The sequence below is a fragment of the Equus asinus genome, chromosome 1 (assembly GCF_041296235.1).
Source record: "Equus asinus isolate D_3611 breed Donkey chromosome 1, EquAss-T2T_v2, whole genome shotgun sequence".
Taxonomy (NCBI): domain Eukaryota; kingdom Metazoa; phylum Chordata; class Mammalia; order Perissodactyla; family Equidae; genus Equus; species Equus asinus.
This window is the reverse complement of record NC_091790.1, coordinates 123,927,348-123,953,791: the sequence shown is the minus strand read 5'-3', so window position 1 is coordinate 123,953,791 and position 26,444 is coordinate 123,927,348. Positions and strand designations below refer to the sequence as shown.

Sequence of the window (26,444 nt, the reverse complement as noted above, 5' to 3'; positions counted from 1 at the left end):
TTTTGTTACAAGGTCACCTTCATAAATGATCAAGGCAGGTGTCTGAAGTACCAAATCTGAGGCAGTGGCCTGACACAGCACAGCCACAAATCTAAGCCGTGTTTTCTTTTTCATGTGAACCAGGGATGATAAAACTGCGCCCACCTTGACGGGTTAAGAGAATTACGTGAGACGATGAACGTACAGCTCAGCACACTGCCCGGCACTTCAAGTTCCCAGTAGGTGTGACCTCTTTCTCCGGAGCAGCCCCAAACAGACGAATGTTCTTGGTCCCTGCACAGGATTTCACCATCCTCGTTCCACCATGCGCTGCCCCATGACGTCTGTTCTAGACTCCAGCAGTTTCTAAATCTCCAAGACTCCTCCTTTCTATTGTTTTAAGATTAACGTGCCTCAAATAATTTGGAGGGACACCATAATTCCTCTCGTTCTCTCAATCGCACTTTATACGAGCAATTCATATTTTTCTCAGAATTTTTTTAAAAAAAACAATGAATGAACATGTCAAAAGCTCTTTATCCATTTTTTTCAGCATAATGTTATTCCCATTGTCATATATCCTATTATCTTCCTTAAGCAGTAAGAACTATAACAATTTAGCTTACTGCGTCTAACACAGTGTACAATAAATAATTTTTTGTTGATGTTGAGTAGCGTTTCAATACGGACGCATATCATGGGAAAGCGTTTGGGTCCAATGATCGTGTAATATTAACTCTCCAAAACAAATGGCAATTAAGTGCGGATATTGTCTCAAAACAAGACCGCCATGCAATCTTTAATTCCGATAAGGAGAGGCCCTCTTACCACACAAATACAATTCTCACACTTGAAATGTGCTGAAAGGACATCCAAAAAGTTAGAAATGTCCAGCTGTGAGTGTTGGCATTTTCAACTTTTTTCTGCCCCACCCCTCTTCTATATTATCTTTGGTTTAAAATGACCATCAGAATCACCGTAGGCCAGCCTATTCCTTCTGGAGAAGGTGTTTCAAAAGGAGTATCCTATTCAGAAAAATACAGAGAGAAAGACACGGCCAACCTAGGCATGTGACTTTACTTCTAATGACAACCATTTTTGCTATCCTTCAGTCTCCCTGCAAAGTATATTAAGTACATGGAAGATTACGTACTTAAACATGATCTTTTCTGCACAAATCAAGCCCATGTCTTTTTTTCTTAAATCTTAACTCCTCTCAAATAGATAGCATGGACATAGTGATTCCTTTCACTTTCTCAATTGCACTTTCTAAAGGCAATTCATGTTTTTCTTAGAACTAAAAACACACGCACCAACGACTGAACAGGATGTCAACGCAGAGACGCATGCGCAGCTGACTGGGATCTGGACGTGAATGACGTCATTGCAAATGTTCCCCTAAGGCCCGCCACTCAGGAAGCCACTCAGCACTAACGGCTCGCCAAGTGGGCTGTGGAGTCTGCCCAGCAGCGTTCCCAGCCCAGCTCTCCCACTTACTAACTCGCAACTCTGTCAAGTTACTTCGTCCCACTGCATCTCAGTTTCCTGCTCTGTAAAATGGAGCCAATATTACTGCTCACATAAGTTTTCTATAGGTTTCAGTGAGTTTTGACTTATATGGTATTTAGAACATGCCTGCACAAGCTAAGCCACAGCAACAAAAAGCTAGCAATTATGATTCCTGCCTTTTCCTTCAACACGCTCCCCCTGTGGAGGAAAGTCTCTCTTAGTTCTTCTCAAAGCGCCCTTCAGTTTCTCCACATGGAAGGGGTTGGTTCTCTGGCACCTCAGGGGTGGCCAACAAGCCCTCCAGGCCAAGAACAGGCTCCGCTTCTGCTGAATTTGAAAATCCTTCACAAAGGTGCATTGAAAGAGATTTGTGTCCTTTCATTCACCAACTGGTGACTTGTACCGAAAGCTAACGATGCAGTACGCAGGCAGAAGTTGACGAGTTTCATGCCTGAAAAGTAGCCGAAAGCCACCTCTCCACAATGCAGGACCACAACCTGGCTGTGTCTGGCCACAAGTCACTCAGGCCAGGAGTCTACAAAGTGCATAAGTGCAGAGCCGAACACGCCCATCTTCAGGGAGAATCAATCTGGGATGGCACAGAGTCATCCTCCAAGGCTTACAAGAACCTCTCAGTGGGTTTTCTCTTTTCCACTGGGGCCACATTATTCTTCATTTGTGGCCTCTGTGGGTCTGAACTAAGTTGGTAAAAACTTGCTGTATGGATGCCAGCTTTGATGCTCACAGATCTACTGAAAATATAAGCATACATCTCAGCACTGAGAAGTGATAAATGCCTCCCCTATTCCTTCAAAGCTGGTAACTAATCTTCAGAATATCCCCATCACACACTAGAGGGTATATAATACTATTTTGCATGTAAGTCCATTAAAAAAGGCCATGAGTCCCTGATCAGTCTCATATAAAAACATCCAGCGATGATTTCTTGTCTGGAACAGATAACGAAGCCCTGTACGGCTTGATGAGGGACATGGACACATGCTTTACAACATAATTGGGTAGATTACACTGATATCCTGCAAGATACGAATGGTTGAGTGAGTAGTAACAGCAGGCAAGGCCAGTTGACTCCCATTTCAATATCCACACTCATCTTCTTTCCTACCAAAAGAACCCCGACTTTGTCTGAGTGGCAGTGTACCCTGTTAAAACACTCGCCTCCCCACGCTCCCTTGCAGCTGGCAGAGGCCGAGTGTCAGCATCTGCCCGAGAAGATATAACTGGAACTTTACGGGGGGTGTTTCTGGGAAACCTACTATTTTCATAATGAGAGAACTGACTCAGTTTTCATGGGTTTTTTTTCCCTTTACTGTTTCCCTTGGATCCTGCCCGAAACATGGACACAATACCCAAACAGTCGTCATTTTATCATAAGGAAGAAAGTCACACACTGAGAATGGTGGCAGAGAGGAAACAATTCATCGAGCTGTACCAGTCTTGGAACATCCATCTCAGACTCTTTGCTATGTGAAAAAAATGCTCCCATTGGCCTTAGTAGTGCAGTAATCAGGTTTCAGTTACACACAACTGAATATAATCCTAACCGTTTCAGTGGTTAAGAAGTAAAAATGACCAATTTCTATAAAGCTTTGGTCTGGGTTGATCAAGCACGTTCATACCATCTGCTCGTATTTCAGGCTTACAGGGCCCCCGAAAAGAACTAGCTCCGTTATACAGATGAAGAGCCTGGGGCCTAGAGGGTTCCCGGAAGTGACCCGTCCAATGGCAGGTCCGGAGCTGGGGCTTAAACTCAGCTTTGACACGCAGACCAATGTTCTTGCAGCTAAAACACCAGATCCACGAAGGCAAGGTCCTTACTGGATTCACAGGGCCAGGCACCACGCCGTGAGCCCAAAGCCAACAGGGCGTGCATTTTCTCTAATTATTGGCACTGAAAGTACAACTTAAGTTTGTGACTTTGCCACTGGAGTCAGCAGCCCCAGGTCAAGTTCTTTAGATGTTTCCTCAACAGGCACACAAATTAAGGTGTTAAAAAAATGAAGTCTTGAACTCCTCCTTCTGTTCATTCTGGTTGTGGTATAACCAGTAAAAACTAACACCTTCCTTTTACGGCTTCGATGTGAATTTTAAACTTTATTTCCATCTCTGTATCTTAAAAATTACTAATAGACTGTCAAAAGCAAAAGAAACTAAAACAGGATTTTAGCACATTGTTTTCACCAGAAAAGCTAGTTTTTATAAAATGAGGAAAACACTATAAGTAGCTTTGTTTGCCTTTTTTAACGATGGCTACTTATTCTGGAAATGGAGCAAAATTACTCCTTCCTTCTATTTCCCCTTTAAAATTTATTGCGTCTGTGTAATAAATATTTGGTCCAAGAAAGGCTTTTCTGCAAGGAAATGTGGCTGAGATTTGAGGCCGGCTGGATCAATGGGGAAGCACCTGCCTGTGCCTCTGGAAAGCCACCTGCTTATCAGTCTGCATGACGCTGGCTCCAGCCCCAGAACGGGGTTGAAGATGGACTGCCACTCCGACTGGTACAGGGTGCACGTGGGGTAACTTATTCCAGCGGAGGCTGGCACGGTAAGGAAAGCCGGCCTTTGGTCTTCTTATCATGGACCTGCGGGGAAAGCCAGGCAGCAAAGAGCTGGCCCCTACCAGCTTGAGTCTCTGGCTGGGGAAAGGGAGAGAGAGGGGAGATGAGAGAAAAAGAGGCTCCATTCAATTATCTCCTCATCTGTTTCCATGGCGATGGCTCCGGAAGCGGGTCAGAACTTTCTCAGTGGAAGCAAACAGCAGCTCCCATTCACCGTCGCCCAAGCCACGCTGGCCACGCTGGCCGCTGTGCCGTCTGGACACAGAGGAACCCAGGGAGGGACGTGGCGGCCAGGGCTGCCAGCCTTTCTTCCATCAGCTGCTCTCAGGGGAGCAAGGAGTCGGTGAAGCCGCCTCTGGAGGCCAAAGTCAAGTCGGAGGAGCTGTGGGCGTGGAGGGCTTTCCTCGCCTCGCTGGTCATGTGCTGGACGCACAGTGACCAGCCACTCTCCAGGACAGGACTGTGGGAGCCGCCTGCCAGCCCTACTTCTCCTGGCGGGCAGCATGAAGGATTGGGTCCTTTCCACGGCGACCACTGCCATAACCACGTCAGCCTTTCTTTTGTTTTTTTCACTTTTAATTCCTTCAGACACGCCCATCGACATTTTTTAGATGTCATAAATACTAAAAAAATGGGAGCTTGAGCTTTCCTGTCTTCTCAGGTCTCTTTTTTTTAATTGAGGTATAATTGACACACAACATTATGCTAGTTTCAACCATACAACATAATGACTCCATATTTGTTTCTATTGCGAAATCGTCGGCACAATAAGTCTAGGTAACATCCGTCCCCATTCAGATCCCATTTTTAAATTCCCACACATCTCCTGTGTCCCATCCACGCGCCCTCCACAGGTCCACCCACCAGCAGCTCCCTGGACTTTGTCATCCCGCTGACTGAACCCACTTTGCCCTCGGATTGCTTCTTCTTTCTCCCTTCTCATTCTGTGGCTTTATCTGAAGTGACGCACCAGCACCTGCTGGAGAGGATTTGGACACGAGACAGCACTGCCAGCATCCTCGGGACGAGAAAAGACCTCTATCAGCATCAGCTGAGTGGCCCCCAGGTCGACCCGTGATTGAGGCGTGGAGCAGAAGCAGACAGCTTCAATCCGACTGACAAGAAAGAGTTCGGGCAGATTCATAAAACCAAGCCGGCTGCCTAAGATCCTCCTGGGAACCTTGTTAAAGGCTCCGAGTTCCACATCTGGAGAAGCTAATTTATTAGGCCTGGGCGGGGCCGAGGGTCTGTCTTTCCAACAAGTTCTCCAGCTAACTCTGATGTATGGACGTGCTCGGAACCCCTGGGTTAACCCAGCAGAGACGGGAAAACACACTCCCCATCCTTCCTCCTCCAGTCTCGCCTTGTATCTTTCACTACAACACCTCGAACCTAGTAAGCAGGATTACTAGTGAGATTTTCAGAGAAGGATACAGAAGACAGGAAAACAAGCAGCCAATATTTTGCCAGTGTTATCCTGAGTGTAAGGTTTCATTTAGACAAAGCTTTTAGACAAGAGGTTGGGGGCCAGGTTTAGTCTTAACTACCTCATATCCATCCCCAGTGCCTGGGATGCAGGAGACGCTCCTTACGGGCTGGATGAAGGAATTTGCCAGTGGATGAAAGAATTTAAAAAGAGGAAGCCTAACAAAGAAAGGCTCTGGCAAGTTTCAGACCTTCAGGATCTCTCCCCTCTATCACAGGTCTCCTGCCTCCCAGGGGCACCCAGTCTTACCTCCTCACACTGACAGTGGTCCCCTTAACACACAAAACCCACGAGGGTCAACTCCTGAGCTGCTCCCTTGAGCTGGCCTTTGGGCCCCGCCTCCCTGAGGTGCTGTGCTCACCAGCTTCGCAGGCCCTTGCTTCTGCCTGGAATTCCCTTCCCCTCTGTTTCTGCCTAAGCCCACCCGTCATCCCTCCGGTGTTCACTCCTTTGGGAACCTGTGGTGATCGGCAGCCTGTGCGCTGAGCCCTGCTGGATTCCGTGTCCTGGAATTCCCTTCCCTGCACAGTTCCAGGTCAGCGTGGGCCACATGAGCTGTTCCACACGCAATTCAGAAAGCAGAAGGAGAGCAGGAGCCATTTTCTTTCTATGCTTCAAAGTCAACGTAGGGCACGAGGCCCTGTGGTGGCTGAAACATGTCCCCTGGGTCCCTGGGTGGCAGGGGCAGCAGCAGGGCCCACAACACTCGCATTCCTGCCAGCGTCCCCCTCAGGATCTCCGAGTTCCGGGCCTGTGGCTGCTTTAGCTCCCGAGGAAGGACGCCAGCTCCCCCTGCAGTCCGCATGTGGTCAAGGGGGGAGGCTTGCTCGGCAGTGGGGACAGATGACATGGGTCTAAGCCCATCCTTGTAGGGGACAGTTTGTCCTTCTTGCCCCGCTTTCGTGCATCTTTTGTGCCCCGAATGCCAGTCCTGCTGACTTCAGGCTGTATCATCAGCCACAGAGGGAATAGACTCACCTGGGCTGTAGAACCAGCCCCATCAAAGCATGAGGTCAAAACCCTAGAATAACGTGATCTTAACATCTGCATCTCCAACAGAACACTGACTGATAACATTTATGTGGTCCACAGCCCCGCGTCTGCCCTCCGGGGGTGGACCGTTCCTCCTCCTGCAGTTCTGTTTCACACTCACGTAGCATTATATCATGTTGTCATGTCTTCTTCAGGTTCCAAGAGACGGCGACCTTCCTATCCTATTCATCCTTACAGGGCCTAGCCTATTCACCCACACAGCAGAAATGCGAAAAACGTTTATTCAATTAAACCGCATTAGCTGCCTGGCCCATCGCTGGTCTTTCCTAAGTGGATCAGTCCTCGAATACTCCTCATGGTGGAGTCTGGCCCGGCCGGGGTCAGATCAACAGAGCTGGACTGAATTCCGCCTTGGCCTCGCCAAAAGTTTGTGATTCTGATCTTGGCAAGTCATTGAGTCTTTCTAAACCTTGGCTTCCTTAACTGCAAGCTAGCATTTACATTACAGTTTGGTCAGGAGGATTTATACAGAGCAGTGGTAGATGTGGGTCTCCCCTTATTCCTGCCAGGATGGGAATGCTATTTACTTACTGACAGCCTCCCTCCCACCTCATCCTCCTCCCTGGCCCAGTGCTCAGTTCATCGCTCCTGCAGGAGAGGGAATAAACAGCAGAGAGCACCTTCGCATACTGAATCGTCCCTGGCAGTAGCGGCTGTCCCCAGCAATCGCACACGGCCTGCCACCATGACGGCTGCAGCCCACGCCTGTGGACTCATGCTGGGCCCGGGTCAGCTGGAGGCTCCCTCACCAGACGGAGTTAAGGGCAACAGAGTTTTCAGAGGGCAACAGCTGAGGTGGAGAATTCTGGCACAGCTGCTCCCACCCCGAGCCCCTGCGTTCTGGAATGCCGAGCCCCTCAGATATGCTGTGCGATGGAGCACACACGTGTGCACACACAGATCTGCCCACACAAACGGATACTTCAGCACGGCGCGGCCGCACAGGCTCTGTGACAACGGTTGTTGTCTCCTAGCTCCTCTGCTTTGGGGCATTGAAGGGAAAGGAAAGCTCATGTGGGAATGGCATATGTTAAGTGGCCGCGGCCAGTGACAAGCTGTGTCTGGTACTGTCTAATGAGACTGAAGATGAAAACCACAGGCCCACTGCCACTGCCATGGGCTGCACCCTGCGTTACAGAGGGCACAGTGGGGAGGGAACCAGGGAAATGAGAGCACCCCTCACACACCAGGCACGGTGCTAGGCATTTCACACAACCACCCCCAGAAAGAGCATTTCCTGTGCACATTTTATCGATTAGGAACCTGAGGCTCAGAGAACTTAAACCCCATAGGGAGAAGAGCTTAAATTCAGGCTCAGATTCTGTCCAACACCAACAGGCGATGGCACAGCAGCCTATGTGGACGGTCCATGCAGAAGTGGGCGGTGCAGGGCACGCTTTGGACTGGATCAGAAAACGAAAGATAGCCCAGGTGAGAAGGATTCTGGGCAAGCACCTGACAGACTCGTCACCATGAAACCCGGAGGGGTGATGCAACCCAGAGGACCAATCGCAGAGGTGAGCACTCTGAGAGCTCCAGCCCCCTGGACAGTGACCTTGCCCTGGAGCCCACAGCCTTGGCAGATGGCTATCAGCAAACTGATTAAAGCAAAGAATACATACTATACACGCTGATGCCTGGCTCTCGGTGCAGCCCATTTATTTTCTGAAAGCTACACTTGCTGTTCCATCTCTGCTTCCCACCCCGATGAGCTCGAAGGACCACACGGTGACAGCCCGAGTCACCTCTGGTTCTCTTGGCGGTGCTGCTCCAACAGGCCGTGAGAGCCCACCTCCCTCTCCTGGGAGGACAGAGGGCACACGGCGAGAACACGTCCACCTGAACCGGGCAGCACCGACCAGAGAACTATCCTGAAGGACCTGCCACCACACAGCTTCCTCACTCCGGGGAACACATGCACATTCCCCATGGGAAACATCGGTGTTCCCCTCCCCACAGCACGGCCCTGCCACAAACAGGATGGGGAAACAGGATGCACTGGTCTCAGCTCCAGGGGACAAGCCTTGACCTAGATTTCCTAGCAAACTCGCAGCCCTCATCAGCAGCTCTCACTGGACCTGGGCTGTTGTGAAGGAGGATTAACGAGTACACCGCGGGCTCACTTCAATGAGCACAGAGAGCCCCAGCTTGTCACCTGGAGAAGGCCACATGACCACAGACACAGACCCTGTCCTCAGGGGCTTCCCGAGGGCCGCCTCAAAGGGATGAAGCCGGATGCCCTGTCCTCAAGCCCAGCCCCCAGGAGCGAGCTCTGGAAGGAAGAGGGATGAGGTCCCATTTAGGAAAGCATTTACCTACAGGAGACAATTTCTTACACATTTCAAGGAGGCTGAATACAATGCTACTGAGAACAGTAGCATTCAAAGTTCTCTTAACAGAGCTGCAACAAATTTTCTTTCAAAAATGCACTTTCCCTCTATTTACAAAATGTCCAGAATACACAAATCTATACAGACAGAAAGTAGATTAGTGGCTGCTTGGGGCTGGGGGTCATCAGGAGATGGAGAAGTGACAGCTAAAGGGCACAAGGCTTCTGTTTGAGGTGATGAAAATGCTCTAAATTGACTGTAGTGACGGCGACACGTCTGTGAAGATATGGGGTGCAGACTTGAGATGGGTGATTTGCATGGCATGTGCACTGTATCTTAACAAAGGCGATTTAAAAAAACAGGAAAATATGACCGCACAAAAACCTGCTTACAAATGCTCATAGCAGCATTACAACCCTAAATCCATCAGTCGATAAATGGATGAACGAAATGTGGCAGGTACATACAACGAAAAGGATGGAACGTGGATGAACCTTGAAAACATCTGTGACTATATTAAAAACCAAGGTATACTTTTAACAGGTGAGTCGTATGGTATGTGACTTGTATCTCAATAAAGCCATTACCAAAAACAAAATAAACTAAATGCACTGTCCCAACAAAATTTCAGTCTTAAAAAGTTTTAAGGATTTTGAAAATAATGTTAATATTTTGTGTGTATTTCTTGGTAACACATCTTTATCTGGAGATATTATGCGGTCTGTTATTTCTGTTTAACAGAGGAGAAAAACCTGAGGGACTGAACAAGACTGCAGGATGGAATTGGGAGTGGGTAACAGCCTTAGAAACAGATTTGGGGATTTGTGGGAGCTACTATTCTCTCCACTACCTGCTTTTTAAAATGTTTTTAACAAGTGTCCTTTTCATGTTAATATTCACAGGCAGAAAGCACTTACTCTTATTACACTGCTATCAGTTTAGGGGGACGCTGGTAACATGTGGGTAACGGGTGAGACCTGCTGTTTCCAGTCCTGGGGACAATCCGGTTTTAGCCTTCTTTCAAAGAACTGGGGGCATTCGATGAATCCAATGTAAGTATTTAATGAGCACTTCTTCTGGACGCTGAAGAAAATCCAAAGAGAGGAACAGAGCGAGCTTTTAGCCTCAAGGAGCGCCTGATCATGCCAGGCCAGGCGGGGTTAGAAAAGTATGCACGTGGCCAGAGCCACAGGAAAGGGCATGAACTTGGGCCAGACACGAGAGGCGATGATAAGAGACAAGATTAGAGTACTTTTTAGGTGCTCGATGGCTTACGAAGTGAGGGAAGCGCTATGATGACCATCCTCATCCTATAGCTGTGGAAACTGCAGACACAAAAGTTAAATAACTCACCAAAAATTGCAGAGCTGGTGACAACAAACCTGGATTGGAACCCAGAAAGTCTGGTCTCAGGCAGGTGTCTTGACCCCCCAGGCTATAATGGCACTCAGACTGGCTCAGAATGTGTGTGTCTAGTCTGCGACCTTAGGCAAGCTAATTATTCTCAAAAATAGTACATACCTCAGTGAGTTCCTGACAAATGCTAAAATACAGTAAAAAGTGATTAGCACAGTGTCCAATACACAGAAATAACCCAAGAAGTGATGTTATGATGATGCTGACGATGACAACGATGGTCTCTGTTACAGCACGTAAAGAAACTTAGATCCACGCCAAATGCTAGTGGGTTTCAAAAGAGGAAAATAATACAGCCAGCGAAGGGACTGAGAAAGGCTTCACGGAGAGGCTGTCCCTAAGCTAGGACTTGGAGGAAGGAAATGCTTTCAAGGCACGAACTCCAGACAGCCCAGGAGGCATCTGGGAAATAAAGAGCATCCAGTGGAGCTGGGCTGGTCCTGTGACTGGGAGACCGGGAGATGCAGCGACCAAGAGGGGCCAGGGCTCCACTGGGCAGATTTTGTTTACCAAGGTGAGAACCTGCGGGGGCCCTAATTTCCAGGTGCCGTGGAGGGGACCTCTCAGCAACCCCTCCGTGTGGTGTGGCCTCACTGTACTTTAGGAGGGCAAATCTGGGGGGAATTTCCTGAACGCTCTTTCATGAAAAGAGCATTGAGGGTCTCATTTGGAGCAGTGAAGATGAGAAAGAGAGAAACCAAAGAAAACGTTATAGAAGTAGAAGCAACAAGATTTGGCAACCGTGGTTTTGGAATCACAGAAGAAAGTAGGAGATGACGGAAAGCCAGGGCGAAGCACAGAAAAGTGGTCCCTAGGAGAGAGAGGGGGATGGGTGGACAAAGAGCAGGTTGTCAGAGAGAGAAGGAAAGGATACTGAGGGGGCAATGAGTTCTGCTCTAAGGATGTGCAGGTTGGGGTGCCTGGAACAGTAATGAGCCAGCATCCAGCAGGAAGCTGCAACAGGCAGCTCGGCAGATAGGAAACAGGGCACAGGGGGAGATGTGCATTTGAAGTGGGCGCCTGGAGACAACAGGCCAAAGCAATGGGCATGGGTGCCCTAGGAGAGCTTGTAGGCTTGGGTACAAAGCTCCAGGGAAAAAAGCTCTAGGGCAGAAAAAAGGGGGCTGCAAAGAGCAGGCATAAAGGGAGGAGGAGAAACCGGAAGCCACAAAGTCACAGACACCAAGGGTGAACATGGAAACAGGACCAAAAGGAAAAGTCGGCAGTGCCAAATGCCACAAGGCTCTGCACGTGGGGAGGGGCCTCCGGGGGGCGCTGGGTACTGTTGCGTCCTTGGCCTCGGAGAGAGCTCTACATTAGGGGATGGAGAGAGGAGTCGGGCTTCAGGGCCAAAGCTCAGCAATGAGCGGAGGAGAGAGAAGATTTGTTTGCAAGAGGGGCAAGAAGATTTTTATGGAGTGGAGAAGAGCTAAGTGTGTTTGTGCACACTCACCCACTCACTCATTTATCCAGCATTACTGAAAGTCTTTTACGTAAAAGATCCAGGGTTCAGAGTGGGAGGTGACCGCACACACCCCTAGCTGCAGGCCACCGGAACACTAGCAGGAGACCAGGGGTTACAGAGCCCGCAGGACACTGCACCTCAGGTATGCGGGTTAGGGAAGCTTCCGGGAGGAGCCAACACTAGAAACTGAGTTTTTAAGGTTGAAAGGAGCTTGCCCAGATAAGAGGGGTGGGAAGGACAACGACAGAGCGGGGAACAGGGCACCCCACCGGAAGGAGCGGCGGTTTCAGAGGCTCAGCGCACCATGGAGAACATGACCATCTGAGAACTCGCAGGAGCTCCTCGTGCCTGGAAAGCAGATCAAAGGAGGAGGCGGACAGGCAGGCAGAGGGCAGAGCGTGAGGGGAGAGGAGCAGGAGGAAGCAGGATCAGAGCCATGAGCAGCCCGGAGAGCAGCGATGAGAGAGGACGGAACACAAACACAGGAGCAGTGGCTCCTTCCTGGAAGCCCAAGAGGGGGAGACAGAGGTTTCAGAGGAGGAGAAGAGGAAAGTCGACACCATCAGAAAAGGAGTCAGCTTGCCAGATGAAACAAATTGGAGGGTGAGGCCAGGTCCACACGGAGTAAGTGCTTGCATAGAGCATTTATAAACTAAACTCCATCCATTTTATCCGACCACAGAACACTGCTATATGAGCTTTCCCTGTTTTTATTTATCTTCCTTTTCCATCATGCTACTATATATTTTTGGACTTTTCCACCATAAAATAGTTCAAGGGTAGTCATGGATAATGAAAGAAAGCGAAACTCTGTCAGTGAATTTTCAACTCTGGGGAAAGACTTAGAAGAAAGGAGCTTATAAATACTGGCTAAGGTGAAGTTTCCAGATTTATTTTGGACCTTCCTGCCTCTATAGATAAGTAACGGAGGCCCAGCTCATATCTGAATGAGAGTAAAACTTGCTCCTACTTCCAAAGGACCCACTGGAGTGTAGGTTTTATCTGCTGCTATTTATATAATGCCAATAAACTCAATTTGCCTCCAACCTCTCTATTTACATAAGCAATATACTTATAAGTACTCTGGAATTATAGCTTAGTGGTTAGCATGGTTCTCAACTAGGATCAAATCTGGGCTCTGCCACTTATTAGCTGTGTGACCTTAGGCAGCTTATTAACCTCTCTGTGCCTCAGTATCTGCATTTGTAAATGGGAATAATATACTGAACCTCATAGGGTGGTTGTACTAAATGAGTCAATGTTCAGTACTTGGGTCAATTCCTGGCCCATCATAAGCACTCAATAAATGTTACCTACTATTTCTTGCCTTTTCTTTTCCAATTTTCAGTCCATATGAACCAGCCCCATAAAGGCCACTTCCATCTAGAAACACACCTAGAAATAACCAGATGGGCTCCCCTACAGCTGGCTTCCTCGAAAGTAACAAAGCTAAATAATCCTGACGCACAGCTTGTTGGTTAGACATCCAGCTAATTTTCAAATTATTCTGTTTATATGAATAGAAGATTAAATTATTTTGGAAAATACTGCTCGTTTCCTATCCAAGGTCTATTCCCCCTCCTTCCTTAAGAACAAAGTAGTTCAGGGCAGCAACGTGCTCAGCTGCACACACCCCCGTCTCCACACTCCCCTATCGCTATGGTGGCCAGGTGCCCCAATTCTGGGTCTTCATTTGCTTTCTTTTTCTCCATAGCACCATTTAAGAGATCCCAGTTTTTTCCATCCCATCTCCCTGCATGCAGCTCGCGTCAGTTCCTCATCACTATACCCTGGCACCCAGGACAGTGCCCTGCCCACAAAGCTGGCGCTCAGCGACCAGGGGCCGCGTGAAGAAATGCGTGGGACACAGCGGGATGCGTTGGACAGGATTTCTAGGAACACTTTCTGAAGGCTATGCCTGTGGCCTTTTGCCCTTTGACCTTCTTCCCTTCACCCTGCTTCTCCTTCTCATCTGGAAGAGGCAGGAACCACTTTAAAACCAGGACACACCCACAAAGCACAGTCTGGGTTCCTTGAAGGCTTCCTGGAGCCAGGGTTCAGCCCTGGAAGAGGGACGTATCCAGCGACCCCTGCATCTGCTTATGCCACTGTGTGTCACGTTTTCTGTTATTCATAGCTTAACTCGTTCTTAACAAATACAGTTATAAAGATATTTCGCAGCAAAAAAGCCTTGCTCTCTAGCTATTCATGAGAACAACTAGTGAGTAGCAAGAAATTTAAGGAACGTTCACCTTTTCAGCCAGTTGACACAAACCCAAGATTGGTGTAATAAAGCAGTCTCGACAACAGGCGACGTAAACAGATATGAACAGAAGAGCTTCAAACGAAAGCTCCCTTGGCCTTCTTTATTCTATTTTCAATGAAAGTATACAGAGGGACCGGACAGACTCTAAGAAAATAAGGATGAACGGGGCCTTTGTCAGACTGGCAGGGGTAAGTCTGTTCTATCTCTATCTATCCACCTATTGTGCAGGTCATGCACAGCCACAGGTCAAATACAGCCCTGGCAGCCCCCCTGGACAGCATACCCAGGTGCAGTGATGTCAGGAACATTAGACTTCTCACCGCTGTCTCCCACACAGAAGACCCACCTCCCTGGTCTCTGCTGGTCAGAGCTATATTCCTGTAACTTAAGACTTTAAACCCTGTTAACGCTAGATACCACTGGGAGAGGTGCTGTTATTTCTTAGGAATCAGATATTTGCATGATAATTAATGCCTGACACCTTCTTTGGAACAGGTTTTAACTGGGGGAGAAGGGAGGGAGGAAGATGTGCCTCTGAGACCACCGGGGTGGGGCCAGGGGGGCTGTGGATCTGCCAGACAGGAGCCACAAGAGCCGACCCCTTGACTCCCGTGTTGCCTACTGCCATCTGTGCCTCGGCTTCGAACGGTGGGCTGCTGTAGGATTTGTCCGTTTTTGGTTAGAACTGAGTTCTCTTGCCTTTTGAATAAAAAACAGAAGAAAATTTCTGCCTGTAAAGCAACACGGCTGACTCAGAAGGATATTTTGGTTGGCAGACACTTTACAGACACGAACCAGACACAACCAACTGGTTTGCCAGGCCATCCTCCAGGCCTTACAAAGCCACCAGCAAGCATTTTGGTCTGAAGCATAGCAAGATCTTGCATTTTAAAATATTTGCATTTTCAAGTAGAAAAATACAAATAATTCAATATAAACACTGCATCGAACCTACTCAGATTATAATCTGAGTACCAGAGAGATACCTCATCTTTTTAAAAAACCTTTTTTGGAAGATTTAATCCAAAGTAATTATCAATTTAAGAATAAGTATTACTATTTTGCAATTCACAGTAAAAACTGATTCAGGTAAGAATCATTAGAGGAATTTAAAACCATCAGGCAAAAGTCTGATGAGGATCAAGACACAGACACAGTCTCAGATGATCTGCCCACAGAACAGTTGTTAATCACAAAGGGAAAACTGTAACTTCCCAGAAGAAACCTGACAGACATCACCTTAAGCAAATGATCAAAATTCCCCCATCACCAGTCAGGGAGCAACTAACATTAGGATGCAGTACACTGAGGAGAACACAACATCAAAAACACACCATCTGCATCTTAAAAAGAAACTCAAATGAAGGATACTTCACAAACCAACTAGCCTACATTCTTAAAAAATACCAATATCATAAAAGACAAGGAAAGGCCAAGAAATCCTTTCAGATTAAATGTGACAAGGGACATGACACGTAAATGCAATGAGTGATTTTTTTAAAAAGTGGTGGATTGAAAAAAAGTGCAAAAGAAACATTATTGGGACAAGTAGAGAAACTTGAACATAAACTGGACATTTGGAAAAATCACTGTTAAAATTCCTCTATTTGGTAATTATACTGCATTTCTGTGAGAGAATTTCCTTGTCCTTAGGAGACAAGCTGAAGTATTTAGGGGCAACCATTGTGACGTCTGCAACTTACTCTCAAATAGTTCCAGAAATAATAATAATAATTAGTGAGAGTACGTGAGAGAGAGAGAGAGAGAGAAAGACTCTGTGTGTGTGTGTGTGTGTGTGTGTAGGAGAGAGACCAAGAGTATGCAAATTGATGAATCTAAGTAAAAGTTATATGGGAGCTCATTGCACAATTCTTGCAAATTTTCTCTAAGTTAACTTTTTCAAAAAATTTTTACAGTAAAAAAAAAAAAAAGAGTTCCATAATTTTGAAAAGCTATTAATAGGAAAATGAAGGACACAATGGATTAAAACTTTCAGATTATCTAGAAACACCTAAGATTAAGTAAACCATTTAGAAGAACAGAAGATGGCAGGATTACAGATGGAGACATTGGGGGTGGTCAACAGCGTGTGTACGTGTGTGTGTGTGTGTGTGTTCACATTTTCTTGTTAACCTCAGAGCAGGCTGTCAGTCTCTCTCTTGGCCGCAAGAGTCATGCCACATTTTACTAAGTGAAGGGTATAAAACGGAAAGAATGACTACCCACCATTAAGAGGAACAAGAAATACCCGGCCTAACGAAGATCAGTACAAACTTGGTGAGTCATTTCCTCTTAGGAGGAAAGGCAAACGTCTCCTGTTCCCTAAAGGATGCGGGGATTCTGAGAACACCTGTGTTCTTGGCCAGAATCACGCCACAGAGGCGGCACACCAGGTCAGGAGACCTCTGGCCCATTCACCCCATGCTTCCGCCCACAGTTGGGTCAGCAGCACCAGAGTACCTCCAATTCCTAAATCAACGTCAACGCAAATCTCTAGGCTCGTTCAGCCTCCATACTCCAACCAAAGCAAAGGACGTTCATGCTAACTGCACATTTATCCTTGAACCCTGAGTGGGCAGTGGCCTTGGTTTTCCTTTGCTCATCACCCGTGACGTTCCTCAGTCCTGAACCGAATCTCCTGGCCTCTGAAATTGAGACCTGAAGCTTTGGCAAAGCAGCCGTCCCTCCTTGATGCCGTCTCTGTGCCAGCGGTGGGCACACGTGGACGGATTAGGCAGAGCTGTGCTGTAAAGCACACACACGCTCTCCCAACATGTGCTTTTCATTCCAGAAATACTTTCTTCCTAAACCACGGCTGTGCCTCTCTTGGCAAGAAACAGTCCAAGTGGCTTTGTGCCAAAGGAAGTGTCTGTTTAAAGAGGTGGACTTTCTTAAAATTTCTTTACCTCAGAAGAGGTAAATAGAACATTCTAGCATAATTATGATGGAAGGAAGTAGAAAAGGAAAAGGTTATAGGAAAAAAAATTGTTTTGCTTTTATTTTGCTTTTTAAAGTTGCCTAAAAGAAACACTGGAAACACAAGATGCAACATAGAATTATCTTCCATGAGAGTAAAAACTACAGGTCCAAGTTAGGACAAGGAAGCAAAAACACTACCATTCACAGGCCAGGTTAGTGAGCATCTGCCACCTTCTCTCACAAGCATTTATTCTTAAGATCGCTCACCAAAGCAAGGTGCAGAGGAGGGTTTTTTTAATCATTGTTTTATCCCAAAAGGTATTTAATTTTTGTACCTTGCTTCTTTATGACTTTCACCCTATATCAAAAACCAATGTAAAAGAAGAAAAACCCATTTTGGTTGACTTAACTATCCTTTCTCTTTCTCCAAGCTCATTTCGGCAAATTTATTTAGGGTTCACTCAAAATAAGCAGTGTCAAGTCAACAACTCCTCACAGAATCCTCAGGCATCCCCAAGTGAGTTCCATAACATGCTCTCAACCGTCTATACATATGTACACACGCACACGGCATGGAAGGAAAATGACAGCAAGCTCCACAGCACAGTCACCCATTTGACATCCATCAGGATGGACCTAAAAGACACCTTCTCCGAAATTCTGATCCCGGGCCGAGGAGGGAAACTTACTTCCTTTCCACTTCTGGCGTTGACACAGCACTACACAAGCCAAGTGACTCCTAGGAGAGAAGATGCACAGCGTCAGTGCAGGCAGAGCTGCAGGCTTCATCTGAGTTTACAGAATAGCACTTTAAAAAAGGGGCCGAAGCAAAAATAGACGATTAAAGTCATTGTGCTTACTTCGATCTGAGACCGCAGCTGAAGTGACGTGGGGCTGGCTTCAGGTTTCTCCTAAAACAGAACAGATGCTGGTTTAATGAGACTTCCAAACGTGGCACACACCAGAAAGACAAACAGACATGTAAGAAGAGATGAGGGATTCGGGGAGCTCTAGGGTGCAGGGGGAGGAGAAGGCGGAGATAAAGAGACTTTCTGGAAAAACTAAAGTATTTTTAAAATAAGAGCTCCAGCCTCGTGAAAGTGAACTGTTTTCCAAACTTCACCACTTGACACCACTGACGATTTGATTGCAGAAGAAAAAAGCACCATCTAACAGAAGAGGCTGACATTTATGGTGAAATAATTCTCTGGATGCTATTAGACTGCCACTAGGACACAGAATTTACTGTGACCCATCGTGTTCAGCTTCCTTTTCAATAACAATGGAGCTCAATCTGATTTTAAATTCCAAATGTAACAATCAGAGTATTTAAGTAACGGAGGGCTAGCTGTAAGTGTCTTTAGGAAGGTGGAAAGCTAATTTGACATTACAGCCCTAAAAGTCCCCATGCTCCCATAACATAAAGGAAAACGTAAAAACAAAGACTCGTGGCGTCCAGTTAATAGATGAAACAAATGAATGACATCATGAGCACACTAAAAAGGAAATCATCAGATCATAAAAAAAGATGCAAAGGAATCAAACAATTTTAGAGATAAAACCATGAAGTATAACACTCTCAGTTCACAGTTAAAAAAATGGTATCCTCGGGGCTGGCCCATAGCCTAGTGGTTAAGTTTGGCGTGCTCCACTCCGGCAGCTGGGGTTCGGTTCCCAGGCGTGGATCTACATTGCTCTGTTAGTGGTCATGCTGTGCTGGCAGCCCACATACTAAAAAACAAAGGAAGACTGGCATGGATGTTCTCTCAGGGCGAATCTTTCTCAGCAAAAATAAATCAATAAATAAAAGGTATTCTCTTTGGGAAAAAAAAAAGAAGAGATAAACCTGTGATGAAAACAGCACACTGAAATAAGCTTTGGCAGCAAAATAGGAAAATTACATAATTAGAAGTGTTAAGATAAATTTTGGGAAAACAAGAGTTACACTAGTGAACAGAGCACGAGGACCGCATTGATATGTTTCATAAGTGGAGAATAAATTGAAATCTAAGTAGGTTCTTAAGCGGTGGTCCTCATCGAAGTGTGATCCATAGTCCAGGGTGGACACCAGCTGATCATCAAGTCATAAGCAGGATTGGGCAGGTTTAGAGGAAGGAGGAATACCACCGATATCACACAAGTTTGAAATATCAGGTTAATTATGTTTTCCAATAATCCTATCGTGTTCTTAATAACTGATATTCTTCAGGACTGCACCTGCGCTATAGGAAGACTACTGTGTCGGTCTCAGCTAACACTCAGGAAATGGGAGCAGAGCATCTCAAATTACAAATTCTCACTTTCATCTAATTGTTCGATTTATTGAAGTTGCCCGTTTCATCATTAGCACGATCACAAAACTAGATCAATATTTTAAAAACTTAGCAGTGAGATATTAAAATAAGTATAACTCAGAGCAAACTTATAAATGTGAATAGGTCACAGGAATCCAGTACAAATCTAGAACACAAAATGAACATGCTGGAGTGAATAAATTTGACGATGGGATGATATGGGGCAAGCAGACAGAAAGAGAAAATGTTTTAATCGACTAGCAATCCATGCGTTCCTAGTCTCAGGGCCTTATTTGTTATGAAAAGATATCAAGAGTGGTGTGAAACTCCATGGAATTTCTCTCTGGTTAACATCCTCCTGGTTTTTGTTGCCTCCTTTGTTTGTAACAAATAAATTTATATTTCTGTCTGGAACATGATACACCATTTTTGCAAAACAATCTATGGAAATGTTTGAGTAACATCTCAAGTCCAGTTGGTGTGACGTCAGACTCAGGTATAATCATCAGAGGGGATATGTATTTTGGAGGTTCCTGGTCCCAAGAGACCAGTCAGGATGCCCTGATACCTAACCTCTGAGCACCGAATGAGAAATTTACAAGCTTAACCAGCAGGAGGTAAGCAAAGATGCAGTCTAAGTCTTCCCGTTCAGGCGTTGGTATGAAAGCCTCAGAATGATGATAGAATTCTATTCGTTTCTCTGAAATTTTTTCTGAAATTGCCTCTTTAAGACCCAACTCCAGCCCATGTCCTTCCATAACCATCAACAAAAAAAATGACTGACTCAGCTCTCTTTTCCTCCTCCCCTCTTAGCTTTTCTTCAAAGCTTTAAGTCTCGACCTCACTAGGCAATAGTCCATGATAGGAAATTACCTGCTTTTAGTGTATATTTTTATCTGCATTTTTCCAATAAACTTTATTTACTGAGTACATCCTTTGTCACTCCATATAATAAACATAACGTTTATGATATATTATGCAAAATGTACCTGTTCCTGCATACAAAGCAGGTGCTTGTTAACAACTATATTAAATGTTTGATGATCAGGAAGTAACATTCTGAACAATTCATCTTCACATGTTAGTTTGTTACTTAAACATTTGACTGCGTTTTTGCTACATTTTAGAAAAGATTAGGGGTGTAGTTTGATGTATGATGTATTAAAATTCAGCCCTCTAAAATAAGGACCCAGTTCATGTTTCTATGCAGAATACCAGTGTTATCAAGAACAGGAGATGTTAAACAGAGTATCTCGTAGAGTGATGTTTCTAGTGTCTTTTACAGGACATGCCATAAAATAATGTTTTTCAGAGCGAATACTATTAATTTCACCTCTCAAGGGGAGACTACCATCATCATTATGAGGAATTTCTTAAAGCAAATAAATCCTAAAGTGAAAGTATTACAAAACTGAAGAGAAGTTTATAAAATTATCCACAAAATTAAGGATTTATATGATCTTTGGAGAGAAAACAGAAAGGACTAGCGGCAACATTCCATTATTGTGACACTGATGGATGTCACATGTATCAATGACAAACACGCAGAAGAGTAATTACTATCATGTATGGGTGAATATTATGAAATATTTAAGACATAAAAATATGTAATAAAAAATACAGCAAACCCTTGTGGACCCACCACTGAGCCTGAGAAATGGAACATTACGAATAGTTGAACAGAGGAGTTCTGATACACACTTGGAGAAAACACCTCGTGTGCAGACTATGAAACAAGTCTTGATAGATGTGTCATATACATGTAAGGAAAAAGACCAAGATAACTTTTTATTCTAATTATCACCTAAAAACAAATTCACTTTTTTTTTCACGGCACAATGTGGAGTGAAAAAGTGTGATGGGATTAAGACAGAAGGAGCACCAGTTAAGTGCCCCCCAGTAAAAGGATGCTGCTTACAAAAAAAGAAGCAGGGATTCAGGTTAGAACGGACAGAAAAAGGGTCCTTGACATCCCCCTTCCCTGTCCAGTCTCCAGATGAGGCCGCCCCTTCTCTGCTCCCAATTCAACCATGTAATCGGCGGAGGGGGCGGGAAGCCATGGTCCTGGAGTTCCAGCAGGAGGAGGATTCCTGTCCCGATGAAGGGGGAGGTGGAGTAAGAACTAAAGAGATGCACTGATTGCCCAGCCACGAACTACTTTATTAGGCAACAATTGATGGTCCACAATATAACTCCTGATTTGGAAGTCATGGTGTTGACGGAAATAATAAAAATTGTGAACACTGTCAAAACACAGTCACTGAGTATATATGTATCTTTTGGGCATGTCGTAGAAAGAGACGATCATTGAGAAATAAGATTCTTCTCTCTTCCATTAATATACGCTGACTGTTCCAGTTACTACTGCCGTGTACCAAACTACCCCAAACTTAGTTGCATAAACCAACAAGCATTTTCTCATGCTCACAAATTCTCTGGGCAAGAATTCAGAAAGGAGACAGTAGAAAAGGCTTGTCTCTGCTCCATGGTGTCTGGGGCCTCAGCTGGGAAGATCTGAAGGCTGGGGGTGACTTGATGTTGGAGCTGTAATCATAGGAAAGCTGGCGCATTCACATGTCTGGAGGCTGATGCCGGCTAACAGCCAGGACCCGGCTAACAGCCAGGACCGAGCAGCGGCTGTCAGCTGGAACACCTATGTCTGGGGGCTCCATGTCTCCCTCTCAGCAGGATGTTGGGTTTCAAGAGTGAGCACACTGAGAGAGCCAGACAGAAGCTGCATTACCGTATAGCCTCATATGGTGCCACTTCTGCTGGAGTCACAAACCCTCCCAGATGCAAGAGGGTACACAGTGCCCATCTGTCAGTGGGAGGAGTGTCAAAGTCGCATGGTAAGAAGGGCACTGTGATGGGAGGTATCATAATGGCCTGCTTTGGAGCCACAGTCTGCCACACTGACTGTCAAGAAGATGGGAGCTCACGTAAGTTTTCAAAATGAGGAATAAGATGAGACTCTTTATTCATGATAATGTCCGTAAGGATTCTTTTGTGATTTTTATAGAGTTTACTCAAGTAGCATATCTTGGCAGTATACTTCAGCGTGAACTTATCACTTAAAGGTTGAAATATCACAATATTTTAGGCTACAATTATTCTCTCTCTTGATTCAAACTTATAGTTATAGAAAATCCCAAATATGCCAAAGCAAAGAGAACTGTATAATGAACTCTCAAATTCCTACTATCTAGCTTCAACCATCAGCTACTCAAGGCCAATTCTGTCTATACCTTCATCCATGATTCAGCTCCACCCCATTTTACTTTGAAGAAAACCGCAGACACCTTATCATGAAATACTACAATTTTTAATGTGAAGGTTTAGCTATCAGGGTTTCTTAAGTCCTAACTGCAGTCAATTGTGAGCAAACGGCTCAGTCACCAATAATCTGACTCTTCCTTATCACTAGAGGACGTTCTTTGGTCATTGCAGAAAAAAATCATATTCAACAAATTTAGATATTCCATCTAAATATCGCAGAGAACATGAAGAAATGCATTCAAAATTAAACCAAAAAAAAAAGATTATAATAACAGTATTTTAAATAGTAAGAATTAAAGTTTTTTAAATTAAAAAAATAAATTATAAAATTAGTTATAAATTAAAAAATACAGTCTCCAGATCCTATATATGTTTTTAAATTACCTATATGTATATGTTGATAAATGTATGAGAAAACATCGAAAAGGATGCTTACACACCAATGATTACTTGTGCAAAGACTTGGAGAAAACACCTCGTGTGCAGCGTATGAGACAAGTTTTGATAGACGTGTCATATTTCTGAATCTTAACATTTTCAAGCATATATTACTTTTGTATTTTTTAAAACATAATACAAATTCCAAAAAATTAAATCTGATGATAATTTTAGCTGTACTCCAACAGTCAAACTAAAAAACTTCTTAAGAAATATTAAAACAAGTTCTCAAACTAGGTTATGCCCTGTATTAAAATACTTTCTTGCTGTGTTAAAATGTTTAATAACTAGTGTCACAGAAAACTATGCAGGCATTTTATGATTAACAATGAAGGTCTGTGATGATTTTAGAAATCACCCCATTTTTATATTTTGACTGAAAGAGACTAAACTACAGCACTATATAGTTTTTTAAAAAAGGAATCAGACAACAAAAAAATTACTGGGGGGGGCGCCTCAAAGCCATTTCTTGTCAACTTGGACAATTTCTGGAAACAATAATTCCCTAAATGTTTATTATGTCTAACTTAGAAGCAAAACAAAGTACAAATGTTTCAAGAAGAAATCAGTGGTTTACCAAAACCAAAACCAAAACCAAAACACGTGAACATGTGTGTGCTTCCACCTGCTTGTGCCATGTGTATGTGCACACATGCAGGACTACAGCCCCACCAACAGGACTCAGGTCAAACAGAAAACTAAGGCTCATTTCGACTCTAAAGTGCTACAACCCATCGTGCAATACACCAGGTCAAAAACCCACTCGGGGCCAAATAAGGTCCTGGAAAACAAATCCCACCCCCGCAGCCCCACTCTAGCTTTGTTTCCACCTTCGTGTGGAAATCCACACTTCCCTCCCTTACTGTTCCCAGCGCTCGAAGCCAAATGAACTTTACAGCTGGAAAAGCAGGATGATAAAGCCCTCTCCCGTCCCCAAAGCAGAGGGAGAACAGCAGGCGCCCACCAGCTCAGCGCAGTGCCAAGTTCTCCTCCACTCCGGGCGCCGGAAGGAGGAGGTGGGAAACGCCAGAGCACTAACCACACTCAGCCTGCGAGTAAAACGCCACACGCTGTTACTGATGATTCGATTCACGGAGGGAACCAAGCTCTAAACTGCTGGGCAAAGTTGCTGTTGGTGGTCGATTTAAAACTCACGTGGCGTCTATCACTTTATAAGAAGACTGAGAAGTTGTGATATCATCTTCCTGATGGCAAAGTGTATTCCCCTCTAGTCTGACTTCTCCATGCCGCCCAATCAATGGGGCATGAGTTCATCTCACCAGGATTCAAACCTCGCCGTTTTCTTAGGAGTTTCCTCACTCCCCGTCAAATCAGCTCCTAGGAGCTACTGCTTCTCCCCTCCCAAGGTTCCTGGCATCCAGCCAACCCACTCCATTCCCACAGACATCAGCTTCTTTGCGGTCCCTCATCTCACAGGTACCTGGACCACCACTGCAGAGTGGAGTGGGAGGTGCTGTCTGTGAGCTGGAGAGTTGAGTCCAGTCCTGCTCCCACTACAGTGAGCCCTTCACACCTCAGTTTTATTTTGTTTGGTTTGTCCAGTGGCAAGGAAAGAGGAAAGAACCATTTGATTGTCTTGAAGTTCCTTTCTGACTCTAAAACCCTAGCATGCAGCAGCATCATGCCCATCCAACCACTAGTGTCAAATTAATCCTCTTGAAACAGTAATGCTCTCACCTTAAAGTGTGGTTCGTGGGTCATGAGCTTTAGCATCACCTGGAAGCTTGTTACACAGGCAGTCTTGGCCCTCACTGCAGCCCTCCTGAATCAAAATCTGTATTTTACCAAGATCCCCATGTGACCTGGATGTTCACTTCAGTTTGAGAAGCACGCTGCTTTGTACTGTTTCATTTCTCAGTTCCAAAACCTTTGCCAAACTGTGGGAACACAATCCTGACAGGATAAAGTCCACACTTCTGAAGGCAAGGGCTTTCCACCAACTGGCCTGATCAGAAACCCTCCTCTAAGAGAACGGGCGCGGAGTCCACTGTCCTGAGTGCACGCTGTCCCGGTGTTTCACTTTGGCTCATACTGCCCGGGACGTCCTTGTTCTTCCTGTTCACCCAAACCCTAGCTGTCCTTTAGATCCAACTGCAAACCCAGCTCCTGGCAGACCTTCCAACTGCGCCTTAAGTGATGTGCCTGAGCTTGGTCACAACCATCACTAGCTACATCGCTTATGTGTGCAGCAACTCCTCACTCACTTATTTGTATCTTATTGCCTCAATTAGACTATAAAAGCCCTCTTAACAGATTCACTGTGTACACACACACACACACACACACACTCCAACAAAAACTATTAAGCACCAGGCCCCATCTGACGCATTAAAGAGGAAGCCATGAAGAAGGCATGGGTCCCTCCCCTCAAGGATGCTACTTTCGAAAGCCATATATGGCTCTCTGCACAAGACAAGTGCTTGAGGAGCACCTATTGGTTTGATTTGTTTAAATTAGATCACTTCACCAGTAATTCTGACTCTTTCTTCTATCAATTTCTGTTTGCGATTTCACTGGTTGGGACATGTATTTTCACGTTTTGATTGAAGATTTACTTTGGGTTGCAGACCTACATGGGTAAGTAAAAGTAATTCAGCACATATTTTCAAAAAGATCTACAACTTAGATCTCTAAGAACTTATGAAAATGCGGTTTTTAATTACTTTTAGGGCAAAATCTGCAGTGGCTTGTGTGTTCTAACTCCAACCCTACACCTTTCCACCTTTTTGTGTCTTGTTTCACCCAAATCGTTCATAGGAAAAACAGGAAATGTTAGGGCTTTTTCCGGCTCCCATAAGCTCATGGTCTGGCATATGAAATTGTTCTAATAAATGAATACGAATGGAAAAGGACCCTCATCCCACCACATCAAAGAAGGAAACTTGCAAGGAAAAAAGTTTTCGTAGGTGAATGCTATTCCAGTAACTGCAACCTTAAAAACCAACCCATAATTAACAGATCAGTGACCTTCCAGAAGCACTGATACAAAAGAAACCAAAAGCGGCAACTTCCACCTGGCCTTTAATGTTCTGCGGGAAAATGATGGTGTCTTCCTACTGCATTGGTCTATGTTCTGCAAGCATTCACTACATATTTATTTAGACCTCACCATGTTTCAAAAAGTGATTTAAGATGGCTTGCAAAACTTAAGTTCAATGTTACACGATAAAGTAAAGTTAAAAAATTAATGTAAGTGATAAATGCGGGCCATGGGATCTTACACGAGAGATAGACCACAGAGTTGGGGCTAAGCTTCCTAACGTTTAAAGCAAAGAAGGAAAGTCAATCATTACAAGACTGATGTTCTTCACACTTTCATGTTTGAAGGTATTCATAAGATACAGGAATATTCCTGTGAGTGAGAATTTCTCCTCTGGCTTCTGAAGAGAGGACACCACATTACACTGAGGGAC

At 45.1% G+C, this 26,444-nt stretch overlaps 1 protein-coding gene across 7 annotated transcripts in view; it reads right to left on the bottom strand.

Moving 5' to 3' along the window:
* Positions 1-26,444, bottom strand: part of SASH1 (SAM and SH3 domain containing 1) — a 300,314-nt gene that overhangs the window by 78,867 nt on the left and 195,003 nt on the right. For 5 of the 7 annotated variants that reach the window (XM_070506937.1, XM_070506946.1, XM_070506940.1 and 2 more), the window contains exons 3-4: positions 17,863-17,913; positions 17,692-17,741 (exon numbers count right to left, since the gene is read on the bottom strand). The exons of the other annotated variants lie outside the window; for them this stretch is intronic. In XM_070506937.1, the coding sequence (XP_070363038.1) occupies positions 17,692-17,741; positions 17,863-17,913 (101 nt within the window). The remainder of the gene's footprint in view (positions 1-17,691; positions 17,742-17,862; positions 17,914-26,444) is intronic. 7 annotated transcript variants of the gene reach the window in all.